Source organism: Ceratotherium simum, chromosome 25 (assembly GCF_057802395.1).
Source record: "Ceratotherium simum simum isolate JZ-2026a chromosome 25, ASM5780239v1, whole genome shotgun sequence".
Lineage (NCBI taxonomy): Eukaryota > Metazoa > Chordata > Mammalia > Perissodactyla > Rhinocerotidae > Ceratotherium > Ceratotherium simum.
The window spans coordinates 16829179-16854099 of NC_141924.1; the positions used below are offsets into that span (position 1 = coordinate 16829179).

At 47.4% G+C, this 24921-nt stretch overlaps 1 protein-coding gene across 2 annotated transcripts in view; it reads right to left on the minus strand.

The window, feature by feature from the left end:
• ABTB3 (ankyrin repeat and BTB domain containing 3) overlaps positions 1–24921 on the minus strand; it is a 302523-nt gene that overhangs the window by 69032 nt on the left and 208570 nt on the right. For both annotated transcript variants that reach the window (XM_014780586.2, XM_004418069.3), the window contains exon 4: positions 3781–3933. In XM_014780586.2, coding sequence (XP_014636072.1) covers positions 3781–3933 — 153 coding nt within the window. The remainder of the gene's footprint in view (positions 1–3780; positions 3934–24921) is intronic.

Genomic DNA, 24921 nt, shown 5'->3' on the forward strand with positions numbered 1-24921 from the left:
GTTGCTCTGCTCAGGCTGGTGTCCAGGCTGCCTCCCACCAGGAAACCTCGGCCAGCTGGTAGGTAATTACATGTGCTAATAGTCACTGACACTCTAGCCACCAAGACCATATCCCAAGTTCCTGCATTTGTCAGAATGCCAAACTGCCCCCACTTCTCTAGGGCTGTTTATTTAGAGAGGGCAGCTCAGCTCGGACTGACTCAGAACTAGGAGCCTGGCTGGCAATGCAGAAGATGAATGTCTGCACAGGTAGAAAGACAAGGAGACTATTTGTACCTCCACTCACCAAGTCCTCCATTCTAGACCTCATCTGCCTCACAGTAGCTGTGTGACCTTGGACCAGTTCCAGAACCTCAATGAGCCTCAGCCTTCCTCTCTGTAAAATGGGATAAAAAAGTCAGCCTTGCATAATTGTTGGGGACGGCACACCACAAAGACTGTTGGTGCAGGTGCAGAGTAGGTGTCCAATATCTATTTGTTGGCTATCTGAATGAACAAGACTTCCTTGATGCTGTTACTTGCAAATTGGAGACAGTAATTCCTACTTCACGTCACATTAAATGAAATTGGAAAATATACGTATAGATGTATATGTTGCCTAGACTGAAAAAAAGGTAATCTTTTTTCAAAAAAACTGGTTCATGGGGCTGGCCCAGTGGCGTAGTGGTTAAGTTCATGTGTTCTGCTTCAGTGGCCCAGGGTTCGCGGGTTTGGATCCCAGGCACGGACATATGCACTGTTCATCAAGCCAGGCCGTGATGCCATCCCACATATAAAGTAGAGGAAGATGGACACGGATGTTAGCCTAGGGCCAGTCTTCCTCAGCAAAAAAGAGGAGGATTGGCAATGGATGTTAGCTCAGGGCTAATTTTCCTCACCAAAAAAAAAAAAAAAAAAAACGAAAAACTGGTTCATCCTTTCATGTACTGAATTTAGTCTAGTTAATGGAACTTGTAAGTCTTATGCTTATTATTTAGGAAAGCTAATGAAATACTACAATTTAGTTTTCTCTTTGAAAATGATTTCCAAACTTGATGAAAATTTTGCTGGAACAATCAATTAGTGTGTTTTCGACACACAAATCATCATTCTGGAGACAAATGAGTCAAGAATTGAGAGATAAAGGACTGAAAATAGCCTAGAGACTCAAATGGAACTGGCTTCTTCTGTTTTTCTGCTCTGAACCGTCATTGTGGCCGTCAGGACATCACAGGCACATCCCGAATGCCAGGGCTGAGGCCTCACGCCGGACGGACGCTGAAATTGAACTTCCTTGGTGTGACTGTCACACAGTGACACACCACACAAGTGGTGTGAATGACACACACTTGTCACCAGACCATGCAGTAAACGCTTCGTGCTGGAAGAGGGGCATAGAGATGGACAGCGGTCCTTGAAGCTCATGTTCAGTCTATGGAATCACGATAAGAAATAGAAGCGTCTGGAAGACAGTTATGAGCATCCTCCAAGAGTGCTGAGTCTAGGTCTTGGGTTGGGGACCAGAAAAACTGGTTATATCTCTGAGTGTCTGGGTTTGATACCTGGCTCTCAACTCTCACTTAATATCTGTGTGATGTTGTGAGAGTAACCTAGTCTTGCTGGGCCTTGATTTCTTCCTCTGTAAAATGGCACGGTGCCACTTTCCTGGATAACAACAGTGTTTGTTTGGAGGCTCACATGAGAAAGTGTTAAAAGCCTTTAAGAATTATCAAGCAATACCTGGGGATGAGCCTCCATTACCATTTCAGGAATAGGAGAGACCTGGGGCGATGCTAGCTAATAACAACAATGTCGTGAGCACTTCCTTCCTTTCCGGCATTGTCATGACCCTACTTTGGGCTTGCACCAACCTCTGAGGGGGGCTGCTACTATTATGTCCATGTTACGGGTGGGAAAACTAAGGTCCAGAGAGGTTAGCTAGCTTGCCCAAGGTTGCACAGCCTTAACTGTGGTGGTGGGATTTGGCCCAGGCTCCTAACCTTTACGCTGTGGGGTCTCCTGAGAGCATGACAAACAAGGAGTGCTTTGTCAACAAGAGGTAAGGAAGCATCTTACTTTCCCTGGCACCAGCAGCCTCAAGCTTCCTGCACTGAGGAGAGCTGGAGTCTCAAGGTCATCCCAGGTTGGAGCTGGGGACAGTGAGCAGGGGTGGTGGCAGTGAGCCTACAGGTAGGGGGCCACACCAGGAAACAGTAAGCAGGAGAGTCTGGTGGGCAGAGGATGGGCTTCAGAGTACGAGCCACAAGGATCTCACCGCTGGCACCTCCACCTGCAAGCTGTCCACCACCAGCTTCCTAATCTGTAAAATGGGAAGATTATGCTAACCTCAGGAGGCTGCTTCAGAGATTAAAGTAAATCTCTTGTTGCAATTGATAACTGGCACATAGTAGGTGCTCAATAAATGGCTGCTCCCTAGCCTCTCCCTGAGACCTGCTGTTACTCTAGGTGACAAGGAGTAAGGGATGGTGGCACAGCCAGAAACTGCCTAGAGAGAAACCTGAGGATAGTACAACTCAATGGTTAGACCTATGGGCCTGGGGGTCTGGGCTGCCTGAATTCATACCCTGGCTCCACCACTTACCAGTCCCGTGATCTTGGGCATGTTACTTAACCTATCTGTGCTTCAGTTTCCTTATCTGTAAAGTGGGCATAACAACAGTACCCACTTCATAGGGTTTGGGGAATATCAGATATTAATTAATCTGTGTAAAGCACTTAGAACAGTGCCCAGCATATGGTAAGCGCTCAATAAATGCGAGCAATGATGACTTCGATCAGCCCCCTGCATGTTCTTGGGCTGAGGGGCAATTCCAGGCCTTCAGTGGGCTCTGTTTATACTGCAAACCCTCCATTTCCCTGCAGACTCCCAATCAGATCCTGGAAGGGTGGAAATCTCTGCACCCTGGCCACATGATTGTACTAGACGAACTTTAGAGGAAGGACAGTTTCTCATTAGGTGGGCAGTGGGGATTTGGAAAGGGTGACAATGACCATCCGGAAAACATCGCAGGGAGTCAGGCAGGTGCGCGCACGCGCGCGCACACACACAGACACACGCATCCCTCTGAGTTTCTGTGCTTTTTGCATTTAGAGCCAGGTTTTGAACTCAGCTGAGTGAGTTGTTTTATTTCTTTCGCTTTGGATAAAAATGAGCCCCTTGCATGGGGTTCCTGAACGGCCCATGATAATTCCCACCCTGATGGAGGAGAGACCTGGACACAGGTGTGAGGAATTGAGAGCGCGCCACTCCATCCCCATGCATGTGAAAATGCAGAGGGGCGCTCTTACCCAGCTAGAAATTTTACTCTGCAAAGTTTTGTTAGAAAACCACAGGAAGACCACAATTTACTTCTTGTGGAAAGAGGGAGAGAGGGGGAGACAGAGGAAGAGAGAGCGCGTGTGTGGGAGACAGAGAGAGAGAGAGAGAGAGAGAATATTAATAGAAAGAATAGGAGTAGAAACAAGGCACACGGATGTCTTGTAATCAGAGTCGGAGCATTCCCACTCGCTCCTGCCCTCCATCCCTGGAAGTCGAGGGCCCTGCTTCTTGTTAAGCCCGCGTGCGTCTTGAAACCAGCGGAGCCCCAAGCTCGGTGACGGCAACGTGCGCTCGGCGCAACTCGCCGGGCGGGACTCGGCTCGGAGGGGTGGATGCGACGGGCCCGGAGCCCGCGGACTGCCGGCGGCCGGCCGTCCCTCCCCGGCGCGGGCTGGGGCTGTGCCGGGGAGGGCGCCCCTCCTGCGCCCGGCCCGCCCCCGAGCCCGGCCCGCCGGCCCTACCTGAGCTGGCGCGGCTCGCAGTCCACGCCAGGCAGCAGCAGCCGGGCCGCCTGGCGGACGTCGTCGCTGTCCATGGAGAAGCTGCGGCGGTGGCCGGCGTGCGCCACGGCCACCCGGATCCACTCCATCAGCGGCGGCAGCACGAGGAAGGGCCTGCAGCGGGGAGACGCGGAGACGCGTTAGGGCGCCCGGCGCGGGGGCTGCGGCTCGGCCCCACCCCCTGCTCGTCGCCGATCCCCCCCTCCCTACCCGCACCCCGCTTTCCCTGGAGACCCTGCCTCTGAATCCCGGAGTGGTGGGACAGCCTTTGCAGACATCCCGAGCGCACCGGGGACCTCGGGGCGGGCTCTCCCGAGTCTTTGGGCCTCAGTTTCCTCATCTGTAAAACGGGGTAGTGAGTGTGACTGTGAACGGATGCGTTGTGACTGTTCTGCTAGTATTCTCTCCCTCAGAGATCATGTGGACATGAACGAGATGACTCACTTAAAGCGCCAAGCACACAGTCTGGTGCTGAGTAGAAACTTCCCCCAAACGCCTTGGGTTATTAGTACTTGGGGCTCTCCACGCTGGGCACACTCCTGAGGTGCCCTCCAAGTCCCCCTCCCCATCCCCAGCCTGCTCCCTGTCATCCTGCTGGAGCTCTTCCAGGCCTCAGCTCTGCCCAAGCACCCTGCTGCCAACAGGCTTTTGCACCTGGAAAAGGCGCAGAGAGAGCGAGCCAAGTCAACAGGCAGCCTTCCCGGAGAGCCAGGCCTGCAGCAGCCCAATCACAGCCAGCAAAGTGGGGTCCCTGGGGCCTTGGCCACAGCCCCAAAGATCGGGGGGTCTCAGGCTCCCCACCTGCTAATGAGATCACAGCACGGGTCCAGCTTGTTGCAAGAATTAACTGAGACAATGCCTATGGCTGACCTATTACTTTCTAAGTATAATACATTTGTGCCATCTTCCTGTTTCTTCCAGTGATGATGATAAACTCTGTCCTCACATTAGGATTATGGGAGGAGGGGAGGAGCTTTTGAAATATATTGATACCAGAGTCCTATCCCAGGAATTCTGATTTAATTCGTCTAGAATGGGGCTGAACATTGGTGGCTTTTAACACCTCCCCCATGTGAACTTAATGTGCGTCAGAATTATCTGGAGGGCTTGCTAAAATACAGATTGCTGGGCCCCACCCCCAAGGTGTCTGATTCAGTAGATCAGGGGAGGCGGCCAATAATTTGCATTTCTAATGAGTTCCTGGCTGCTGCTGCTGCTGCTGGGCTGGGGGCCACACTCAGAGAACTTCTGCTCTGAAGTATTATTAGAGGGCCAAGGGCCCGGGAATTACCTGAGCGTGTGTGTGTGTGTGTGTGTGTAAATGCAGATTCCCTGGCCTTATCTCCAGAGATGCTGATTGCATAGGGTACGTGGATATAACTTTAATAAGCAGCTCCTATGATTCCGATTTAGACAGATCAAGGACCACACTTTGAGAAACATACTGTGTTGCTCAAAAAGGTGTCCTACCATTCAGCAGGGCCAGCGACGAGGATGAGGCAAGTGGGGCACCTAGGTTAAAAAATTTAAGGAGGCCAGGTCATGCAGATGTGTTCTAGGCGCCTCTCTTGCCTCACCCTAGCTCTGGAGCTGCCATTCAGGCCAGCAGGGCTGCCATGGGAGTGAGAAGAGGGTGGTAAACAGAGGGTTTACAGGGCAGCAAACCCTTCAGTATGCAGATATCATGAGCTTCCCACCACATTTTTGGTGGCAGGTTCCAGTTTTCCTAGAGAACAATCTATTTCTCCAATGTTAATATTCAACAGCTAAGCCTTTTACATTAATCTCAGTTAATCCCCATTCATGATCTCATCTAAATGCTTAGGACCAACCTACGGGCTAGTTTATGATTATGTCCATTTTCTAGATCAGGAGAATGAAGTTCACTGAGGTTAAGTAATGTGCCCTGGATCACGAGGTTGGTAAGTATGAGAGCTGGGAGTCAGACCGGAGTCATTTGACTTCACAGCCCATATGCTGCAACCCCATGTGACACATTCTCCTCTCCAACTTCCCAGCATGCACTCTGTTACCCAGCATGCACTTGTTACCCCAGGGAATCTGATCTGGTCATGGACCTTTGACGGCACGCCATGTTCAGTCCTGCTCATGCAGCTCAGTTCTCTGTCTGTAAGGCTTCCAGCCCTTTAAAAATCTACACCCCACTTAACCTTCAAACCATAGTTCGAATCCCACCTACACATTTCTTTTGATGACTCCACCCCACATGGACCCCTCCTGCAGTAGAGCCCACCCGTTGGCCTTATGCGCTGTCGATGTCCCATTAGAATGGGGACGGGGGCAGGGGACTGGGACTGCTAGGTTCCCTGATCCAGCCCCAGCCCCAGGACAGTGCCTGGCAGGCTGTAAGCACTTAATCAATATTTGTTTATGAAACAGACTGAGATTTACCAATTTCTTACAGGGTGAAACGGATAAAATCGAGTTTCTGGACCCATGGACCTGTGGGGCAGACTCCCAGGGAATTTCTGCCTGAATCAGCCTGCTGCTTAGGCTGTCGTGCTCATTCTCTCCTTCTCTCCATCACCTAAACCGAATCAGGCACTCAATAAACACACACTGACTTGAAATTGAATTGGATTCTACTGTCTCAGGTGAGCAGGACTTATTTTTGTCACCATGTCTCCGTCACTAGCCCGGAGTGCTCAGAGAGCTCCCCTCTGGGTTGTTTTTCAGAGGCAGCACCCCCACCCCCTGTCCTGCCTTCCCTTTGCTCAGTGCCCCCAGCACAGCCCACAACTCCCCGTGCCTGGGGGGCGGGGTCTCCATCACAGACTGCCCTTCGGCTGCTGTCTTTCCTGTTAGATGCGAGGCCCAGGGCACGCCCGCCAGCTCCTCATGAATACAGAAGAGGAGAAAAAGAGACCCTGCCGCCTTCAGAATAACACCTTTACCAAGACAGCTGGTGAGCACCAGAATAAGAAACCTTGAACCCCAGGATTCCAGCCTCCTCTGGAATTTTCTACGTACCTATTCTCTCCTTTCAACATTGCCTTTTTTTCCGTCACTGTGACCCCAATAGTTTATAAGCTCATGAATTCTCTGCCAGCAACTCATTTAAAAATCTTCTTATCTTGTCTACTCGGAGGGAAAAAGTAGTGTTATTTGTGATGTTTCTTTTGGAGGAGTCGGAGATGGGAAAGAATTCTAGGGCCTTGTGTTAAGGAGAGGGTGAGGGAAAAAAGATTGCAATCACCTTATATATTTTTTAAGAGAACAATGTTCTCCTGGCCGCAGACTTTGTTCTGAAGTTGTCTGTAGTGACTAAAACCTAGAGGAAGCTTGAGGACCTTCTGGCTTAGCGAAGTGGTTCTGAGACCATGTTCAACATCAGGATCACGGGGGGAGTGTGTGAAAATGGCCAAGGCCCTGACTTCACCCCCAGAGTTTTGGTTCAACAGGTTGGGGTGGGGCCCCGGCCATCTGCATTCTAAATAAGCTCCTCTGGGATTCTGGAGCAAGCCAGGTTTGATAACCCCTGACCGGGTGGCCTGAGGTGAACAGAGGGGAACACGGTCAACTCAAACAGGGCAGTGGCCATGGAAATCTTTGCTGTGGTGTTCGAAGAGAAGGTCTGTGGGGGTGGGACCAGAGGTTCTAGAAGGGAAGAGAAAGCATAGATGGGCTTCTTCTGGGGTCAGGAGAGTAAGTGAGCTCAGGAAGGTTGTTGGGCCCAGATTCAAGCAGGAGACGGAGAACAGACACATGGGGCCTCTCTGACAGAGAAGAGAGAGCTGGTGATGAGGGTGACCACCCAGAACTGAAAGGGAGTGTCACTGGGGAGGGGCTGGGTGCTAAAGGGGATGGTATGGTTTGTGGGAGAAGCCTGTTTAGGATTCTGCAGAACTGAACTCCTGTCCTGAATCTGCCAGTAGCTCATAGGAGGACTCTGGCTCTGGTCTGTAAATGTTTTGGCTCTCAGTGTGTTCATCTGTAAAGTGGGTAGATTTGGATCAGATGGTCTATTTCAGGGGTCAGCAAACCTTTTCTGTAAAGGACCAGAGAGTAAATATGTTAGGCTTTATGGGTCCTGCTGTCTCTATTCGACTACTCAACTCTGCCATTGTAGTGAGAAAGACGCCACACACAATACATAAATGAAAGAACATGGCTGCATTCCAAGAATACTTTAGTCACAACATCAGATGGTGGGTCATAGTTGGCCAACCCTTGGTCTATTTGGTTCCTTCCTAATCCAGAATTCTTTGATTCGATTAAAATAGCCAGCTGCCTGGGGGCTGAGGAAGGGGCTAGCGTGTGGAGCAGGGAAGACGGGAAGCACATGAGGGTCCTGGTGATGGGGACAGAAAGCTTTGGAGAGATTAGGAGATAAGACCCTCCCACAAAGAGGTCATGGCTGGATTTGGGAAATACTGAGCCACAGGTGTACCCAGAGGCAGTACCTTCAAGGATAAAACCCAAACCCGGCCAGGGGTGGGTAACTGAGGCAGTATCATCTCTTAACGTCATTTATTCACCCAACAATGCTTTAGGGAGCACCCATATTGCAGGAACACTTTCAGGGGCTGGGGATAGAATGGAGAACAGGACTCACCAGGTCCCTGCCCTCCTAGAGCTAACAATCTAACAGGGAGATAGATAAGAAACATAAACCAACAAGTAATAAAGAAATTACAAATTGTGATAGGTGCCAGGGTGCTGAGATAGAGAATAAGCAGGGTTGAGGTGGGCTGGTGGGAAGGCCTCCCTGAGAAGGTGATAAAACCTCAAAGATGTGTAAGAATCAGCCATATGTGAATGTGTGTGTAGAGGAATGGACAGTCCAGGCAGCAGTAACAGACAGTGCAAAGGCCCTGAGGCAGAAAACGTATTTACATCTCACCAAGGGCTTTCATATGCATCATCTCCTATTTGTCCCTCCAGTGCAGATGGAGTGGCCAGGACATGTGTAAGGAAGGATCACTATGGTAGGCTGAGGAATGGCCCCCAAAGATATCAGGTCCTATTCCCTGAAACCTATGAATGTTGATGGCCAAAGAGACTCTGCAGATGGGATTCAGTTACGGATCTTGAGAAGGGAAGAGTATCTTGGATTATCCACGTGGGCCCTAAATGCTATCACAAGGGTCCTTATAGGAGGGAAACAGTGATTTGACACAGATGATACTGAAGCAGGATCCTCTGTTCCTGGCTTCAAAGATGGAGGAAAGGACCACGAACCAAGGAATGCATGGAATGCAGCTCTAGAAGCTGGAAAAGGTGAAGAAATGGATTCTTCCCTCAGAGCCCCTGGAAGAAAACAGCCCTGTTGACACCTTGATAGCAGCCCAGTGAAACTGATTTTAAACTACTGACCTCCAGAACTGTAAGAAAATAAATGTGTGTTGTTTTAACCCACCAAGTGTGAGGTAATTTGTCACAGCAGCCACAGGAAACTAATATAGTCACGGAGCCAGGATATTGATGGGGTCAGGGCAGGTGAGGAGGGGGACACAGGGGTGAAGAACATGGACCAAGGATTAAAGCCGGGAGTGAGGGCATCCATAGGGCTCTGGAATTCATCTCAGACACCTAAACTGCCTTGTTCCTGAGGTCAGAGACAATATCTGTTCATATGGGCTAAACTGTGTCCCCCCAAATTCATATGTGGAAGCCCTAACCCCCAGTGCCTCAGAATGTAACTGTATTAAAGTGAGGCCAGTAGGGTGGGCTCTAATTCAGTATGACCAGTGTCCCTGTTAGAAGAGGAGATTAGGACACAGAGAGAGACAGCAGGGGCGTGTGTGCACAGAGGAGAGACCGTGTGAAAAGAGGCAACCAGGGCAGCCAGAAAAAACCAACCCTGCCGACACCTTGATTTTAGACTTCCAGCCCCCGGCACTGTGAGAAAATAAATTTCTTTTGGTCATCCACCTAGTCTGTGTTCATCTGTTATGGAGACCCTGGCTGACGAATACACCTGTGGGTTGACTTAAGTCCTGCCCTGCCCTTGAGGTTTTAGTCTGCTGTAGAGGAGCTTCAGTTGGAGGCCCAAACTCTTTAGAGTTTTGGGTTCATTTCCTTCAACATAGTGACCACAGTGGATGAGTTGAAAGCCATTTGGAGGCCATACAGTGCAGAGGTTAGAACCTTGGGCTTTGGAGAGAGACTGCCCAGGAGTTGGATTCCAGCTTCACCTTCTAGCTGTGTGACCTCGAACAAGGTTTTCCAATTGTCCTGCCTCAGTTCTCTTATCAGAAAAATGGGGATAATAACAGTACCTACTCAGAGGGTGTGGTTGGCTAAACAACGGCCCCCCCGAAGATGTCCACAGCCTAATCCCTGGAACCTGTGAATGTTACCGTATCTGGCAAAATGGACTTTGCACCATGTGATGAGGTTAAGAATTTTGAGAAGAGAAGGCTATCTTGAGTCATCCAGGTGGGTCCTAAATGCAATCACAGGGGTCCTTAGAAGAGGGAGGCAAGAAGGTCCATATGAGATGTGAGGACTGACGCCAGAAGTTGGACTAAAGCAAGAAAGGGGTCATGAGCCAAGGAATGCAGGCGGCCTCCAGAAGCTAGAAAAGGCAAGAGAGATTCTCCCGGAGAGCCTCCCGAAGGAACTGGCCCTTAACTGGAGCTCACTGAGCCTGATTTTGTGTTTCTGACCCCCAGAACCGTAAGATAATAAATCTGTGCTGGTGCAAGCCTCCACATTTGTAGCAATTTTTTACAGCAGCCACAGGAAACTAATTCAGAGGTGATTGTAAGAATTGGATGGGATGATGTACTTAGCCCGGCACCTGGTACCAAGAAAGTGCTCCATAAGTGGCAGATGTTATCATCATTATTTACCAACGTGGTTTTCAGCATCATTCAACCTTCTCTCCGTCGGATGGAGGAAAAGGCCTTGTTACACAGAGCGACGCAGAGGGATGCTCCTCTTTCCAAATCAAAAGAAACCTCTGTGGTTGCCATGCCTTTCCTTTATAAATTGTATGGCCCTGACTTTTCATCTTTGTTATTTGTTGAGTCTTTCTTAGTCTGGAGAGGAATTTAGATGTTTGACTGTGGTTTAGGAAGCTCATAATTCCAGAGATACAGAGAATGAAGGAAAAGCAGCAACATTGATGGTAGACTATACCCAGTGCTGGTTTCTATAGCAATATTCACTGGGATCTCACTGGATTGGTGGCACCAAAGCTAGCAAGATGGCAGAGGCCAGAGGTGGCCATGGCTGGTTACTATAGTGACAGCCCTATTGTGCAAAGTGTGGTCAGACTGCCCATGAGGGTCGTTCCTGCAGACAGCTTGGAGTGGGAGGAGCCAAGCGGTGTGTTCTAGATCCGTGCTTCTCAAACATTAATTGCGTATGAATTGTCTGGGATCTTGTTAATATACAGATTCTGAGTCGGGGGTCTGGGGCAGGCCCTGAGATTCTGCATTTCTAACGAGCTCCCAGGCGATGATGCAGCTGCCAGACTATGGACCACGTTTTGAGTAACCAGGCCCTAGGGAGTATTGTGACAGAAGCCAGAAAGCAGGGAAGGTGAATTCTATTATTTTAAGAGGGAGAAAGTGAGGCCAGAAGTGAGAGAGCTGCAAGAGGGGTTGGAGGCCCGGGAGACGGTGGAATGGAAGAAGGACCGTGTTTGTACCTGGACCTCCTGATTAAAATTGGCCGGTATGTCGGATTGGCTGAGCCTGGTTCCCAAGCCTGTGCCAAGCTGCAAGGGAGGCTGGGAGACCAAGTGTCAGCTGATGTCAGCCTCTATCGTGGGAGGTGGGGTCTGCCTCCCACCAGGATTCTCCTTTAGTCTTCCAACAATCTTATGAAACAGAATCTTTCAGTCTTGGGGAGTTTGTTCTGAACCAAGCATCCACCTCATTGTCTGATAGGTATTTTGTATTCACGCCAGTGTTTAGCATCATCCTGGGAATGTAAATGCTTAAAAAAATACACCCTGTGATGGTTAACTTTATGTCATCTTGGCTAGGTCACAATACCCAGATGTGTGGTCAAACACTAGTCTGGAGGTTGCCGTGAAGGTATTTTTTTAGATGAGATGAACATTTAAATCGGTGGACTTGGAGTAAAGCAGATTCTCCTCCATAAGGTGGGTGGGCCTCATCTAATCAGTTGGAGGCCGTAAGAGAAAAAGACTGACCTCCTCCGAAGAACAGGGAATTCTGCCAGCTAAATGCCTTTGGATTCAAGCTGCAACATCAACTCTTGCCTGGGTCATACACACATCCTTTTGGTTCTGTTTCTCTGGAGAACCCTGACTCATACGCACCTCCAACAGGTGCAAGAGGACTTAACTGTTTGCAGCCATGCAGCCTCCCCTTTCTACACTGATTCTGCCCCTTCACCGTCATACATGATCGGCCGGGGCAGGGAGGAGGCTCGGGGGCTGGATACTCGGAGGACCCCTTCCTGACACCCCGAGTGCACACACACGCTGCTTGGGAAGTGTGAAACAAGGCATCGTGGGTAGGGTCAATGCTTTTAGGGAAGAATAAGTCGTTTCACACCAGAAGAACAAGTCCCTTGCAGTGTGCAAGTCAGTCCCATTAACGGGTGATTATATAAATGCCCTGAAATGGGGCAGGTGCCACGGGGTACAGGGTGAGGAGGTGATTTCTGCTAATGGTGCCAGCAGGTGCATGTGACTGACCATGGAACCTTCTTTGGCTTTCCTGTCACATTCTGAAGAAGGTGACTTAGAGAGCTGGAGGGTTGTAAATGGAGTGCTGAGGTCCAGGCAGAGCAAAAATGATACACGAATAACAGTCTCCTCCCTGCGGACAACCAGCTGCCCATCTCCAGCGTTCATGTCCCGCTCCCATCCCGGAGAGGAAGGAGTCCTCCTTCACCCATCCCCCGCTCTGCTTCCCTGGGGACGTGCCTCCATCATTTATCTCCCTGCAGTCCCATAACTCAACCTCCACCTCCTGTCTCTACTTTCCCATCGGCATTTAAGCATTCGACGTGCTCCCGTCTCGCCCAATTTGAATAGGCGAGGAGCAAAAATGACGGAGTGTGAGAATTCACAGTCCTCCTGGAGTTGCAGTCTAGGTCTCTGTCTGCTTCTCCATCTTTGTAGGGGGGACTCACAATCACCCAGGGGAACTGATTAAAATGCATATTCCAAGGTTCTTGCCCGTTTGCTGGGTGTATTAGTTTCCTGTGGCTGCTGTAACAAACTCCCACAAACTTGGTGGCTTAATACAACAGAAATGTCTTCTCTCAGAGTGCTGGAGGCCAGAAGTCCAAAATCAAGGTGCCAGCAGGGCTGTGCTCCCTTCAGAGGATCTAGGGGAGAGCCCGCTCCTCATCTCTTCCAGCTTTTGGTGGTTGCCAGCGTTCCTTGGCTTGCGCCCACGTCACTGCCCTCTCTGCCTCTGTGTTTACATCCCTTTTCCTCTTCTGTGTGTGTCAAATCTCTCTCTCTCTTATAAGGACATGTGACTGGATTTATGGCCCACCCAGATAATCTGGCATAATCTCCCCAGTCAAGATCCTTAACCAAGATCTGCAAAGACATTTTTTCTTTATAAAATAACATTTATAGGTTGCAGGGATTAGGACCTGATATTTTGGGGGGCCATTATTCAGCCCACTACACTTGGCATCTGCATCTACTCTGTTCTGCAGGGGTTTCTGATGCCCATCAAAGGCTGAGAGCCTCAGGTCTAGAGAATGCCAGCTCTGAGCTGCAGGATGCTTGGCAGGCCCGAGGTCCTTCCTCATACATGATGCAGGGATCAGCAGAGCAGCCCGCCCTTCTCCTGCCTAGGCTGCTGGCTGCACCACAGACGGGCCTGGCTGAGGGGCACAGAGGCCTCTGTGGTGGGAAGCTGATCTCAAGTGGGTGGAATGATGATGGGGCCTAGGATATAAATGGCCCTGGGAGGGGAGCTGTGGCTGCAGAAGTGGGGAAGCCACAGGCTCTGTTCGGGGCTGCTGCAGAACCTTCCCTGCAGCCTTGGGCACAAAAGATAGACATCCGGGAGGTGGCAGAGGCCGCACAGCTTCGTATCCTGGGAGCAGTGGCTCGGGAAGTCTAAAAGGTCAAGGCCAAGAGGCAAAGGCCAGGGATGGGCTTTCAGGGGTCATCTGGGCCTGCCCCTGCCTCCAAAAGGATTCTCATAAAAGTCTGCACAAGGCAGCACACGGCCTTACAAAGGAAACTCAGCGCACCTTCAGATCTGGTGCTGATGCGCTGGAAAGGGCATGCACCCCAGAGACAGAAGGCCCTACATTTGAGTCCAGGCTCCATCACCTCCTAGCTGTGGGACCATGGGCAATTTACCTAACTGCTCTGTGCCTCAGTTTCCTCATATGTAAAACAGGAGAAGTAGTAAGGTCACCCAACAGGGTTGTTGTGAAGATTAAGTGAGAGAATATCTGCAAGGTGCTTAGCACATAGTAAATGCTCAAAAAAGTTAGCTATTATTGAGGGCTCCTAAATGCCAGGCATGGTGCTGAGCGTTTTTCTTTCATTGGCTCATTTGATAATGACAAGAACCATAAAGTAGGTACTATTATTATCTTCATTCTACAGATAATGAAACGGAGCACAGTGAAGTTATGTAACTTGCCTAAGGGTACAGAGTTATAAGCAGCAGTACTGGGATACACATGCAGGCAGCTGGACCCAGAGCCAGGGCTAGTAGCCATGCATCCTGTCATTTCCAGGCAGAGGCTACAGCATGTGCAAAGGCCCAGAGGCAGGCTGGGGCAGAGTGCTTTGGAGGAACTCAGCTTGGTGTGATTGGAGCTGACATGGAGGCGGGTTGGTAGGAGATAACACTGGATAGAGAGAGGGAAGGACGATGCAGGGCCTTGTAACTTCTGGAATAAAACTATAAACTCCTAAAACTTTAATTTTTCCTCAGAATTGCAGTTGAAAAACACAAAATCTTGAAAAGTATTTGAAAAGAAACATTATGAATAGATTGACAAAAATACCTCTGAGAATGCAAAACAATGGGTTCCCCATAACCATTTGTTTAGAAAGTTAATGGAGAATATTTTTATACTCTGGCGGAGACTGCTGGGTGTCCCTCATGTGTTCTCCTCTACTTCCTTAGTAATAAAACCCCCAATCTTTAGCTGGGCTCATGACTACCTAGCATACATTTTTCAGCCTCCCTTGCAGCTAGGAGACTGGTTCTTACAATGATATAAACAGAAGTTTCTTGTTAGACTTCTAGGAAGTTCTCTAAAGGGAGGAGGCCTGACTTTCTCTGGTCTTCTTCCATTCTGCTGGCAAGAATGTAGACACAATGGCTGGCACTCAAGCAGCCAAATTGGACAATGAGGTGAAAGTCATATGCTGATGATGGCAGAGCAAACAGATAGAAGGAGGATCTGGATTTCTGACAATTGCTTAAGTAGCCATACCTGCCCTAGATTCTTACTTCCAGACTTTGTTTATATGAGAAATAAACTATCTTTTTTAAATACCTGCTATTTAGGATTTTTGTCTCTCATAACCAAATCTAATTCTAAGTGACACTCCTCTCAGTTCCTATAACATTTAAGTCAAATATCTATTTTTCCTTTATTGTGTCACCATGGATTTGAGTTTCTTTCTGTTTACCAAAAAAAGACAAAAACCTTTCCTTTTAACAGTTATCTTCTAAAGACTGTGAACCTGTAACCTTGAGACTATATTTGTTCCTAGAAACTACATTTATTAAAATATTTGCTACAATGAATTGTTGTTCATTTAAAGCTATAAACTATGTCACAGGAAGTTGAGTTTGCACATCAACCTTGTGAAAATTTACTGACAATGGCTTTGCATTTATCATAATTAACCCAACCAATAAAAATAACAATACAGATGCTCTTGGAATCAGAAACATATCTCAAAGTCTTTATCCTTGCAAAAGTTCTCTTGCAAGGAGAAACTTTAAAATTAACAGATCATTTTTATTTTATTTTAGCTATTTTATTCCAGCTTTAGTGAGGTATAATGGACATAACATTGTGTAAGGATAAGGTGTTCAGTGTGATGATCTGATACACTTATATATACTGCAAAATGATTACCGCAGTAGGGTTAGTTACACTTTCATCACCTCACATAATTACTATTTCTTTTTTGTGGTAAGAACATTTAAGATGGGCCGGCCCCGTGGCTTAACGGTTAAGTGCGTGCGCTCGGCTGCCAGCGGCCCGGGTTCGGATCCCGGGTGTGAACCGACGCACCGCTCCTCCGGCCATGCTGAGGCTGCGTCCCACATACAGCAACTAGAAGGATGTGCAGCTATGACAGACAACTATCTACTGGGGCTTTGGGGGAAAAATAAATAAATAAAATCTTAAAAAAAAAAAAAAAAGAACATTTAAGATTTACTTTCTTAACAACTTTCAAGTATATAATACAGTATTGTTAACTATAGTCACCATGTTGTACATTAGATCCCCAGAACTTATTCATCTTATAGCTGGAAGTTTGTACCCTTTGAATGACATCCCCCCATTTCCCCCACTCTCCAGCCCCTGGTAACCACCAATCTATTCTTTTCTATGAGTTCAGCTTTTTTAGATTCCATATAAGTGAGATGACACAGCATTTGTCTTTCTCTGTCTGACTTATTTCCCTTAGCATAATGCCCTCAAGGTACATCCGTGTTGTTGCAAATGGCAGGATTTCCCTCTTTCTCACGGCTGAATAATATTCCATTAACAGATCAATTTCAAAACATGGTGCAGAATCTCTTTTTTCCGTCCAAAAAAGGAGAGGCTGAGCGTGCTCTAGAGCTTCCCCCTCTGCTGTCCTTGGTGTCTTTGCCACTGGGCTGTGGCTTTGAGAAAATGATATTCTAGTTCTCTTGTAATAAACCCTTTGAACACACATTACCCTGCATTTGACAGTAGGACACGATGGATTAAATTCATACTCCAGCCCTGATCAATCAGAACCGTACTTATCAAAACACAGACTTAAGGCAGCTGACTCCTGGGTCTCTTGGGCTGCCGTGCAATGACTCATGCTTTGAGTCAGAAGCATGTTTGCAGAAGGCTCTGTGGGCCTCAAGAGTCCTCACCAGTACACTTCAGAGATCACAGAACCTTTTTTTCTAGCTTAATAGTATGATCTTTTGAAATAAATAAATAAAGAATAAAAATACTGACATAATGAAGTTAAGGGGAGAAAAAGCCATAAAGGCAGCTTCCAACAGAACTTTCAGCTATGACGGGAATATTCTATATCTTTTCTGTCCAATGCAAGAGCCACAAACCACATGTGCCTACTGAGCACTTAGAATGTGGCTAGTGCCGCTGAGGAGCTCAACTTCTAATTATATTCAATTTTAATGAATTGAACTTGAAAAAGCCACATATGGTTAGCAGCTACCCTATTGGACAGCGCAGTTCTAAGGGATGTCCTTCAGGTCAGTATAATTTCAGATGGGAATCCTGGTAGAACGGGGTAGTAGAAAGAGGGCTGCAGGAGATATGAGGCAACTGGAATTTTTGACTTAATTTTTCCATCATCACGATCTGCATCATCATCACCATTATCAGGATTTTATAGCATCTACCATTTCTTGAGTGCTTATGATGTTTCAGGTTCTGTGCAAAAAGCTTAAATGTATATTATTTCCTTTAATTATAAAAATGACCTTGGAAGGGAATTATTATTATCATCCCATTTTACAGGTAAGCAACTGAGGCTTAGCAAGATTCAGTAATTTATATAGGATACCACAGACACTGGGGCAGAGCTGGGGTTTGATCCCAAGTCTGCCAGAATCCACAGTCCACGTGCTTAGTCATTATTATGTTGCTGCTCCAAAGACCAGTGTGGCACTGACTGAGTCAGTGAACACTGAGAAGCCTCAGTTCATCAGTGAAGTGAGAACACTGGGCCATATGAACTCTAAGATCCCCTTAGGTAGGAAAAGGTCATGATTCCTGTACCCCCTCCCCACTCCCCCCGGGCATTTTTATATAATGAATGCTACTGTTTATAAATGTGATCATGTGACTCAAAAAGACCCTGACTGTTCCCGGCATACTCCAGTGACTTCCTGAGACGTACCCCTAGACTCTGTTATAGTTTGTTTTTAAAAGCTCCACAGGTGATTCAGATCACCAGACAGCTCTAGGAATATCAGCCCTGGATTGAACTTGCTCAAGTCAGAAAAGATCCTTTTGTGAACAGTTTTTTGTAAAGATTATGTCGTGTGTGTGTTTAAACTAAATGATGAGAGCTTTATAATGCATGTTTCCCTGTTTGCCTTGGAGGTTAGGAAACTCAAAGCTAAATTTTGTGCTCAATCGCAGTAACAAACCTTAGGAGAGATTTTCTGGTACAGTGGTCTTCCTTAGTGTTAACAACATGTTTTTTTTGTATTGTTACCCTTGTTTTGTGGTTCTTTTGTATCTAATTCATACTGTGAGTCTAGCTCAAATCCTTTTCAGAGTTAGATTGGTTATAAGTGTTGAACAGAGAAACATCATCAGTCTCAGATTGCAGGAAAGGCCCAAGACTAACTAGGATAATAAAAAAAAAAGAGACTGTCACTATGTAGAATGAGGGGAGGGGGTCCTTTGAAAAGGCAGGGGATAGGATTTCCCAGGAAAAATAAAAATAAAAAAGCAACATGGAGAAACGAAGGAAAGAAAAGAGAAATCCCCAGAGAGCCTTAAAAATCAAGGAGGAAAAGAGGCAGTTTTGGTGCCTACACAAAACAACCATTTGGCCATTTAGCAGATTTACGGGATCTCCACACGCATGAGAAGAGAACATATGTGCAATTCTCGGACTAAATGTTACCAATTTTACATTTTGCTGAGTCTGGAAGTGAGAGATGACAGAAACCAGGAAGGAAGCTTGTGATTTTAATAAAAAAGAATCCAAAAGGGCTATTTATTAAGCTGGACTTTGGTGCTTTCTAGGAAAAGCCTCCTTGTACAGGTCAGTACTCCAGGGAGACCCTCTCCTTCTGCACAAAATAGTCAGGGCTGATTATCTGGCAAGATGGAAGGGGACTAGACGTGTCCCCTCCCCACCCACCACAACGTGTTCAATCCTCTCAGGAGAGTTCTTATAGTTTCTCTCTCTCAACCAGCTAGCGAAGGGGTTGAGTTCTGGGGCCAGCCCCAGGGTAGGCAGAGTAATTACCAACAGAGGAACCAAAGCCACTCTCATCCAGGGATGAGCCTGGGCAGGTCAGGAGAAGGATTTCTCTGAGATGGAGGGATCTCCATCTGTGGGCTGGCAAGGGTGTCCAGATTCAGCTGGGGTGTGGGCGCTGGTGCTGAATGGAAGCTGGGTGCATGGTGAGCGGACGAGACAAAGATGTCCACCTAACCCTTAGATCCCTCTCTCATCTGAAGAGCGAGGATAATGCCCACTGGTCCTTCCTCACAGGGCCACTGAGAGGATACAAGGGGTAATAGGCGAAGAAGTACGATTACATGGAAGATTTACATTCAGGCATCTTCACGTACATCAGTCATCTAACACATCCAGTCTAAGTTGTTACCAATTTAAAGATCAGATTAAGAAAAACACAACTGGGAAGGTAAATCTGCTAACAAAAACCTCATTTTGTCAGTCCTGTCCATTTCCTGTAAGTCCTCCAGCCACAACTGTAGCAATACCACAACCTGCCTGAAGGGGGAGCTCCTGCATACACGCTCAGTGCACAGGCTTGGTTCTGGATGGCTTTTCCCAGCAGTTCCTTACTGTTCTCATTCTGCTTCCAGCTTTCCAGCCTCTCAGTCTTGCTCTATTCCTCTCTGCTCATCACTGGGACGCATCCAGGTTGAAACTTCGCTTTACTGAAATCTGATTATACATACCATCTGATTATATACACTGGTCTCACACCTTCCACCTTTCTAGGTATATCCTCCTCCTGTATCCTCCCGGGATACAGACCTTCTTTCCCAGGCACAGACTCCTTGGGGTAGCTCCTGAATTGGGCTTGCCCCAGTGCTACCAGCAGGAACCAGGCCTATACAATGGGCCAAACATAAATCACTCTCCTCTTCTGGGACAGCCAGGCTGCAGGCCAAAGCCAAGTACACATTATCATGATGCTTGGGTGTCGACTCCACTGTCCGAATCACTGGGATGAGGAGCCCTGGAACTCATTAACCATTATTCACCTCCTATGATACCCAGGGCAGGAGCTTTCATGAGGGTACGTGCTAAATAAATGTGTGTCAAGTTAAATTGATAGCTATTTCCAAGGGTCCAGGGCTCTAGAATCAGACCGCTTTGGGTTTTAATCCTGGTGCTGCCAGTTAATTGGGTCAGTGACCAGATCTCAGCAGGTCACACGGCCAATGAGCCCAGGTTCCAATCTGGAAATGGGGATTATGTGCCCAGCAGGCTTGCCTGGCACACAGAAGGTGCTTGCTGAATTATAGCTGGTTTTATAATTTTATTTATTTATTTTTCCCCCAAAGCCCCAGGAGATAGTTGTATGTCATGCACATCCTTCTAGTTGCTGTATGTGGGACGCGGCCTCAGCATGGCTGGACAAGTGGTGCGTCAGTGCGCGCCGGGGATCCGAACCCGGGCCGCCAGTAGCGGAGCGCACGCACTTAACCGCTAAGCCACGGGGCCGGCCCTATAGCTGGTTTTAAACTGTGAAAAGTTGCATCTGAATTAGGAATTGGACTGGTCCTGGAAGCCCCAAGGAGCAAAAGAAGGAGTAGTGGTGGTAGCTCCAGAGAGGTCTCAGCTCCACATAGGTAAGACCTCAGAGGATCTCGGCTCTCTGAAGCTGGGTGGGAAGGAAGCCTCGAGGGCTGGTGCCTTGGCTGGACCATCCCTTGGGAAGGACCTTAGGAAGGAGACGCAAACATCCAGTGGATGGTTGGACTAGACGACCTTTAGAGTCCCTCCCCACCCTAAGAGTCCAACACTCCAAGTTTAACTGACTGGCCACTTCTATATAGACTTTTTAGGATTGGATCATTGCATTATTTTCATAATAGTTTCCTGATTCTAGTTTTGCTCTCCAATCCTTTCACATTGCTGCCAGGATGAATGTGCTAACGTGTAAATCTGGTCATCTGGTAAAAGGATAAATTCCTTGGCCTGCCCATTTATTAACTAGCCTCGGCCCACGAACGTTTCCACTCTCTCATGCTCCCATCCTATGCCTGTCCAGCACCGATGTGCTCCAGCCACACCAAATGACCAGCCATTTCTGGAACACACATTTGCTCGCATCTCCCTGCCTTTGCTCCTGCTGTCGTGTCCTCTCCCTTTCTACCCTCTCCATGCAGTTAAGTCCTACTTCTCTTTTAAGGCACTGATCGAATGTCACCTCCTCTAGGAAGTATTCCCCCAAAACCCCGCATACCCACAACACAGTTAGTCACTGGTTCCCTCCACCTCCATAGCATTTTGTACATAATTCCATAATGCCGCTTATATTATTGATATAATTTACGTCTTTATCACCACCCGAACCACACTTTGGGGGCATGAATTATTCATCTTTGTATCCCCTAAACTTGCACATAGCAGCACTTGCCACTACTCAAGATGACATTTTGTATTAGCGTCCTGGTTTGTTCGGTCTCTACGAGATCATCAGCTTCATGAGGGCAGGGCCTTATCCTGTGCTCTGTGGTATCCCCAGCACTTAGTGTAGTGCCTGGTACCTTGTAGGTCCTCATTCAACATTCTTGGAGTGAATGAATGAATTTTTGTTAAATGAATCAATGAACGTACGATTGATCCTATGAATTTGCTTAGCTTCAATTCTGGTGGGTTTCCCACTTGACTCTGGGTGATGGTTCACTGGAATGGTTTTATAAAGACAAAGTAAAACGATAAAAATAGCCAAGTGTGGTTTATTTTCAGTTATATTAAGGGTAGGAATCCACATAATTAAGATTCAGTGAGAACCAGGCTTGGGTGAAAACTATGTGAAAAGTAAGGTCCAGGACCCTGGCCATGGGCCCAGAATAAACCCCAGTGACCCTCAAAGACCTCAGACTCTGTGAGAGTCAGAAATGATGGGCCAGCATCAGGACCACATTCCTCTTGAGTTTAGATACTTCCTGTACCTGATCTGCCACCACAACGAAACTGGTGTGAGTGGGGGGCTGGTAAAGGTGTCACTGGCCACAAAGCTTTTGGAAGAACCTGGAAGGCTGTGCTATTTCCAGAACGGGAAAACTCTCACACTAACAGGCTTTTCAATTGCTAAATGGGACTGTGCATAGTGCTTTCCCATTTGTAGGTAATAAGGGCAGACTGGGATAGTCCATGGTTCAAAAATTCTATGCAGTCCATACTAAGATGAGACCCAATTCTGTGCAGTTCAGTGAAACCCAATTTGCTTCAGTTCAACTCAACTCAAGTAATTCTACTTAACAGACATTTAGTGAGCTGCTCGTTACACCTGGAACGGAAACCACACTCCTCCACATGCCCCAAAGGCTCTGCAAGATCTGACCCTGCCCACCTTGGATTTCATTTCCTAACACTCTCGCCACTCACTCATTCTGTTCCAGCCTCAGTGGCCTTGCTGTTCCTTGCATGTGCTAAGGATGCTCCTGTCCCAGGGCCTTTGCAATTACTGTTCTCTCTGCCTGGCAAGATCTTCCCTCAGATAGCCACATGACTTACTGCCTCCCTTCCTTTAGGTCTCTGCTCAAATGCTCCTTCCTTAGAGAAACCTTCCCTGACCACCCTAGCTAAAATAGCACCTCTCATCATTTGTACCTGGTTTGAATTCCCAGTTTTATTTCTCTTTATGTCACTTACCTGTGCCTGGTATTTTGTTATTTACACATTTGTTCCTTGCCTGTTGCCATGAAGACAGGTATTTTGCCTGGCATATGATGAGTGCTCTATAAATATTTGTTGGATAAATGAGTGCCTGCTATGTACCAGCTTCTACACTTGGTGATACTGCAATAGTCCCAGCCCCTCAATGAACTCATGGTCTAATGTGAAAAACACAAGAAAAGAAGCTACCTGAAAAGCTTTATGATAAAGGAATGCACAGAGTCTTAGAACGAATCAAAATCAGCTGGGGTTGAAGGGAGTGGGAGTATGTTGGGAAACACTGTCCTGAGCCTGGAAGGGCAAGAGAGAAGGGCTCAGAAGAAGAATCCAGGCAGAGGAAATCAGATGAGGAAATGCAGAGCAAGTGTGGGGGACTCTGTGTGGACTGGAGTAGCTGAAGGGATAAGCGGATAGGAGACAATGTGGAAGATGAACCTGAGAGATAGTAAACGCATGAACGGGGAGGGCTATTTATGGAGCAGGTTGATCATTTAACTGGTTCCTGGTTTATTGACTATCTCCTTGGAGCAAGGGTCTGTGCTGAGTTTTGTGGAGGACACAAGGGTTTAAAGCCTGGACCCTGGTGTTCAGTCTAGCAAGGGAACTTAGTATGGCCACACACACTTGATTTTCTAGGGCAGCTCCTATTGCAATAAGTCTGTTTGACTTCCCTTAATCATCTTTGTATGCTTGTTCGATTGATCATGACTTTTGATTGGTGGATTGGAGCATAAAGTGGCCCTCAAGGAAGGAAGGAAGGAAGGAAGAAAGGAAGGAAGGAAGGAAGGGCAGACGACCACAGTGCAAGGCTGACCATGAAAAGTGCCTTGTGAGATGCTCTTATAAAGTGTTGTGTGGTCTGAAGAGGGGCACTGCCTCCAGGAAAGGATTTTGGAGGCCGTGGACCTGTGTCAGTGTTTTTGTGGTCAACAAATCGGTCCTTGGTTTTGCCTATTTACTGGTTTCCTTTTTTCTTCACAAAAATGTTCTTTCCACAGCCTGCTGCCATAGGGCCTGGGGCGTGGCTGTGTGAGGGGTGGGATTCTGTGTAAGGAATTAACAGAGAGCAGTGTGACAACAGACTGTCCAAAGGGCTCACTCCAGCCTTGGAGTCTGAACTTCTCAGGGAGAACGGAAGCCTGGGAAAATATCCACCCTCTTTCACCAACACATTCGGCCTACATTCCTGGGCAGGCCTGAACCCGACTCGCTGAATCTGGATGGAATTCCTCAGGCCAATATGAAAGAACTGGGGAAGCCTTCACTGGCGATGTTTCTTTATAGGGAAAAACATAAAACAGAGCAAAAATTTTGAAATCCAGAATTATAAACAAACACAACCACCAAACTCACAAAGAAACAGTTCCTGGAATCGTGGAGACTTCCTAACCTATAGACACGGCTAAGTACATATGCAATGAACTTTGTCCACAGTACAAGCTCAAAACTAGCTTTCTGATGGTGCTGTCATGTTCTTCTCCATTCTAGAAGCAATACAGGAAGGAGGGTGGGGATTTCCTGGGATCCCCAGAGCAGCCCTCTGGTTTTAATCTGGCCACTCACTGCGTGACTTGGGGCAAATCTCACGACATCTACGGTCAGTCTCGTAAGTTGTGAAAAACAACCCTGGCTGGTCTTCCTACTTCCAGAATCCAGGGAGATCGTATGTGTGGAAGACCCCTGGAAACCATGAAGTCTCACTCCAAGAGATTTTGATAATGACTGTGGCTGGAGACCAGGTGGGTACCACTCCTCTATGTTTCCCACAAGGCATTTCTTTCTGGAAGAAGCAACAGCATGGGATGCTGGGTAAGCCTGCCTCCCAGGACTCCCCCTCTTCTGAAATTTCTCGCTCACACAGGCCATCAGAGGCCTCACGAATTAACCCCTCAGGGCTCTAGTCTAGAAAGACTACTCTTTTTATATCTGTTCCCTCCACATGAGTGTTTTAGTCACACTACTGTGGGCAGTTTTAAAGAAACAGCAATTCACAAATTGGAAACAACCCAAATGGCCAGCTACCTGGGAACCGTCAGGCAAATTACGGTGCATTCACAAGGTGGAATATTTTGCAGTCATTAAAAATGATGTTTATGCATGTTCTGTAGTAGTAGCAGGAAAACTGCTTATGGCATACTATTAAGTGAAATAAAAAAAGGTATAAAATTATATATACATGGTACAACTATTTTAAAAAGCCTCACTATTTGTATTAAAAAAAAAGACAAGAAAATATACTAAATAATCATTTTGGCTACCCCTGGGTGGCAGAACTGTAGATAATTTTAATTTTCTTTCTTACATTTTTTTGTATTTTCAAAAATTAAAAAAATTAGCATATATAACTTTTC